The sequence below is a fragment of the Vanacampus margaritifer genome, chromosome 19, assembly GCF_051991255.1.
Source record: "Vanacampus margaritifer isolate UIUO_Vmar chromosome 19, RoL_Vmar_1.0, whole genome shotgun sequence".
Classification (NCBI taxonomy): Eukaryota; Metazoa; Chordata; class Actinopteri; order Syngnathiformes; family Syngnathidae; genus Vanacampus; species Vanacampus margaritifer.
In genome coordinates this window covers 18,539,485-18,542,139 of record NC_135450.1, presented here as the reverse complement: position 1 = coordinate 18,542,139, position 2,655 = coordinate 18,539,485, and the positions used below count along the sequence as shown (strand labels likewise).

The 2,655-nt window shown below is 48.7% G+C and overlaps 1 protein-coding gene across 1 annotated transcript; it reads right to left on the bottom strand.

The window, feature by feature from the left end:
• Positions 1-441: 441 nt before the first annotated feature.
• Positions 442-2,544, bottom strand: hebp2 (heme binding protein 2). Its single transcript, XM_077553456.1, has 4 exons — positions 2,100-2,544; positions 1,837-1,972; positions 1,422-1,602; positions 442-1,031 (listed from the first exon to the last, which is right to left on the bottom strand). Exons 1-4 carry the CDS (start codon positions 2,172-2,174, stop codon positions 845-847), a joined length of 579 nt encoding a protein of 192 aa, XP_077409582.1. The 5' UTR covers positions 2,175-2,544; the 3' UTR covers positions 442-844.
• Between the last annotated feature and the right edge of the window lie 111 nt (positions 2,545-2,655).

The following is a 2,655-nucleotide window of genomic DNA, read 5'->3' as shown; positions in this document are numbered from 1 at the left end:
TGACGTTTCATTGTCATGACTTTGTTTGGTTTCAGAAAAGATACATTTTTTAACCTGGTGACTTTAATGACAGGTTTGTAATATGATGACTTTCACCTTGGACATGTATTTACATAGGATCACTAACTTTATTTGGATAAAAATGAGTATGCGCGTGTGTAACAACAAACAAAATTGCTTTTAGGCCGGAGAAGCCTGTGAAACCGTCCGCACTTCCACATCAGGATTTTCCACATCAGGATTTTCCGTATCAGGATTTTCGCCCGCTGCAGCCAAAAATAAGAAGAATTGTACACTTCCAGAAGGGCTTGATTTGCGGCCGCTCGGCGGTGCTGAATTTTTTTGATTAGGGAATTGAAAAATAAGCTTCCTAATTCATAATTTTAGATTGAAAAGGGCAGGAATCGGAATCCTTAACTTGAATGGCAAAGAGAGACGACATGTTTGCAATTTTTTTATATTTCATTTTGAGGAGCGTTGAAACATTTGTTGTAACTTTGCATGTTAAGTACTTTTACTAATTGTATGCATGTTTATGCATATGAATAGATGTCAAATTACAAGTCGGTGTTAGCATAACCGCATTTCCCGCGATTCTTGCTTGCCAAACAGGAAATACTACGAGTTTTGGCTGAAGACATGCAACTGCTAACGAGTAGACGCAGACACGAGAGAGAGAGCGAGCGAGCGAGCGCATGCGAATGTGACAGTGAAGAAGAAAGGAGAATAAAAGAGAAAAGCTGACGACATCTTGTGGATTGGAAATGGCGACAACGTATTGGGAGCGGCTTGGGCACGAACGCGCTCGCTCGCTCGCTGGTCACGTCACGACGAGCGCGAGCTATCAAGTGTGCGCTTGCGTCTGCAGGAGCCACACTTCGTTGGTACGCTTGAGCAACTTGAAGGGGCTGTCGTACCCGGCCACGTAGTAGGGACGCTCTGCAAAATGGACGCCGTCCCGCCCGAGGCTCTCCAGCAGCTTCAGGAGCTCATCGCGCGCCAGCGTCTCGTTGGAAAAGCCGCCGTAGCTTCTGACATCACAACACACACCACAAAACTAAGTCAGTGCAAGTACGCATACGCAACTACTTGAACCGGGCTTAAAGCGCTGTGTGACGACGCCCCAACATGTGTCACCCCTCCCCTGCCGGACATAAGCACTAGAGCGCCTTTGTTGGTATCAACAGTAAAATGCATCGTCTTCTGGCAGAGCGCCTCGTCGGGAGACTTTTATGTTTTTTTCTAAGCAGACAGCCGGCACATGTCTGACATTGTCACTTGCGAGCGCCTTGTTGTTGGCCATGAGTGCACCCACGAGAGTGAGGCCACGCCTACAACAAGCACACTGGTTTCTGCGCTGCGCCGTCCAATTTTGCACCCGACCGCGAGCACTCCCGTACTTTGCCATGCGCGTTGCTCACCTGACGTAGGCGGTGAACTGCTCCCTGTTCTCCAGGAAGACGTCGGGGTCGCTGGGCGGCGGCGGCACTTGCCGGTGCTCCTTGGGGATGAAGAAGGACACGGTGAAGCGCGACTCGCAGGCGGGGCCCGCACCGGGTTCCACGCGGCACGTCACCGGGGCCGTCATCTCCACTTTCGCCTCTGACAGTTCAGGGAGGAGCACAAACTATTTGTTACACGCTCGTCCTGAAAACACAACAGTGGATCTATAAAGCGATATTATTGATGTCACCGCTGCTGTCCAAGACGGAAGCCCGTGACAAACGTTTGACAACAGACATAAAATGCAGTTTGTGCGATGGCGAGTGTCCATCTGCTGACAGGGAAATGTTTTTCAGCAATTTGTTTTCAATGTTTGCTGGCGTTGGGACGCACTTTTGTGGTTGTGGCCTTGAATGTAGTTGAAGAGTCTGCGGAATCCGACTCGCATGGCTTCATCCAGACTCGTCCCGCTCAGCGTGGTGCTCACCCACTTGGCCGCCTGGTAGGTGCGCACCTGGTAGTCCTCCGGCTGCACACACCAAATCCGCAAGAAATACTTTCATTCCTGATGCAGCTCGACCTCATTCACTACGGTGACGTCACGCAGGCGTGTTATTACGCCAATATCATTGAAGGGAGGGAGGAAAGAAGCGTACCTGCTTCTCAGGCGCTGTGAACTCTGGGTACTGTAGTCCGCTGGAGAAAAGAGCCTGTCTCGCCGCTTTCAACATGACTGCTACTCCGAAAAGTTTCACTCCTCTCGAGCAACTTGACAAAAGGCAACAAAATCGACTGACAATGATAACGCGTCGTAAGTACGAGCTGGTGGTGAAGTTAGTTAACAGGACGCTTAAAAAACACGACGTTTTTGTTTTTATCGTTGCTTGCGCTCCTCATTAAACTTGTTTTGACACCTGTCTACCCGCCAAACAAGTGCGTTTTGTAACATTGCTTCCTGTCACGTGACCCGTTAGGCGCTACTATTGGCTTGAGTAAGCTTGTGCAGTTCGAGGCGTGGCTCAACGTCAACATTTGACTCCACCCACATGGGTTCTCGACCTCAAAGCGTCTTTTTCTTTCTTTCCTTCTCTTTTTGTAAAACTATACTTAACTATAAACTTGGCGGGTTCCTGTGCCATCTTATGACACCACGCTTACAGTATTTATTTATTTATTTATGAATAAGTGCGTCTATTAAGAAATTGCTTTTTC

Excerpts from the sequence above, each read along its gene's own strand:
- hebp2 (XM_077553456.1), bottom strand. The coding sequence starts at position 2,174 with ATGTTGAAAGCGGCGAGACAGGCTCTTTTCTCCAGCGGACTACAGTAC. Across the intron at positions 1,973-2,099 it reads TCACAGCGCCTGAGAAGCAG|CCGGAGGACTACCAGGTGCG; the intron begins GTACGCTTCTTT and ends TGGTGTGTGCAG. Across the intron at positions 1,603-1,836 it reads TCAAGGCCACAACCACAAAA|AGGCGAAAGTGGAGATGACG; the intron begins GTGCGTCCCAAC and ends CTGAACTGTCAG.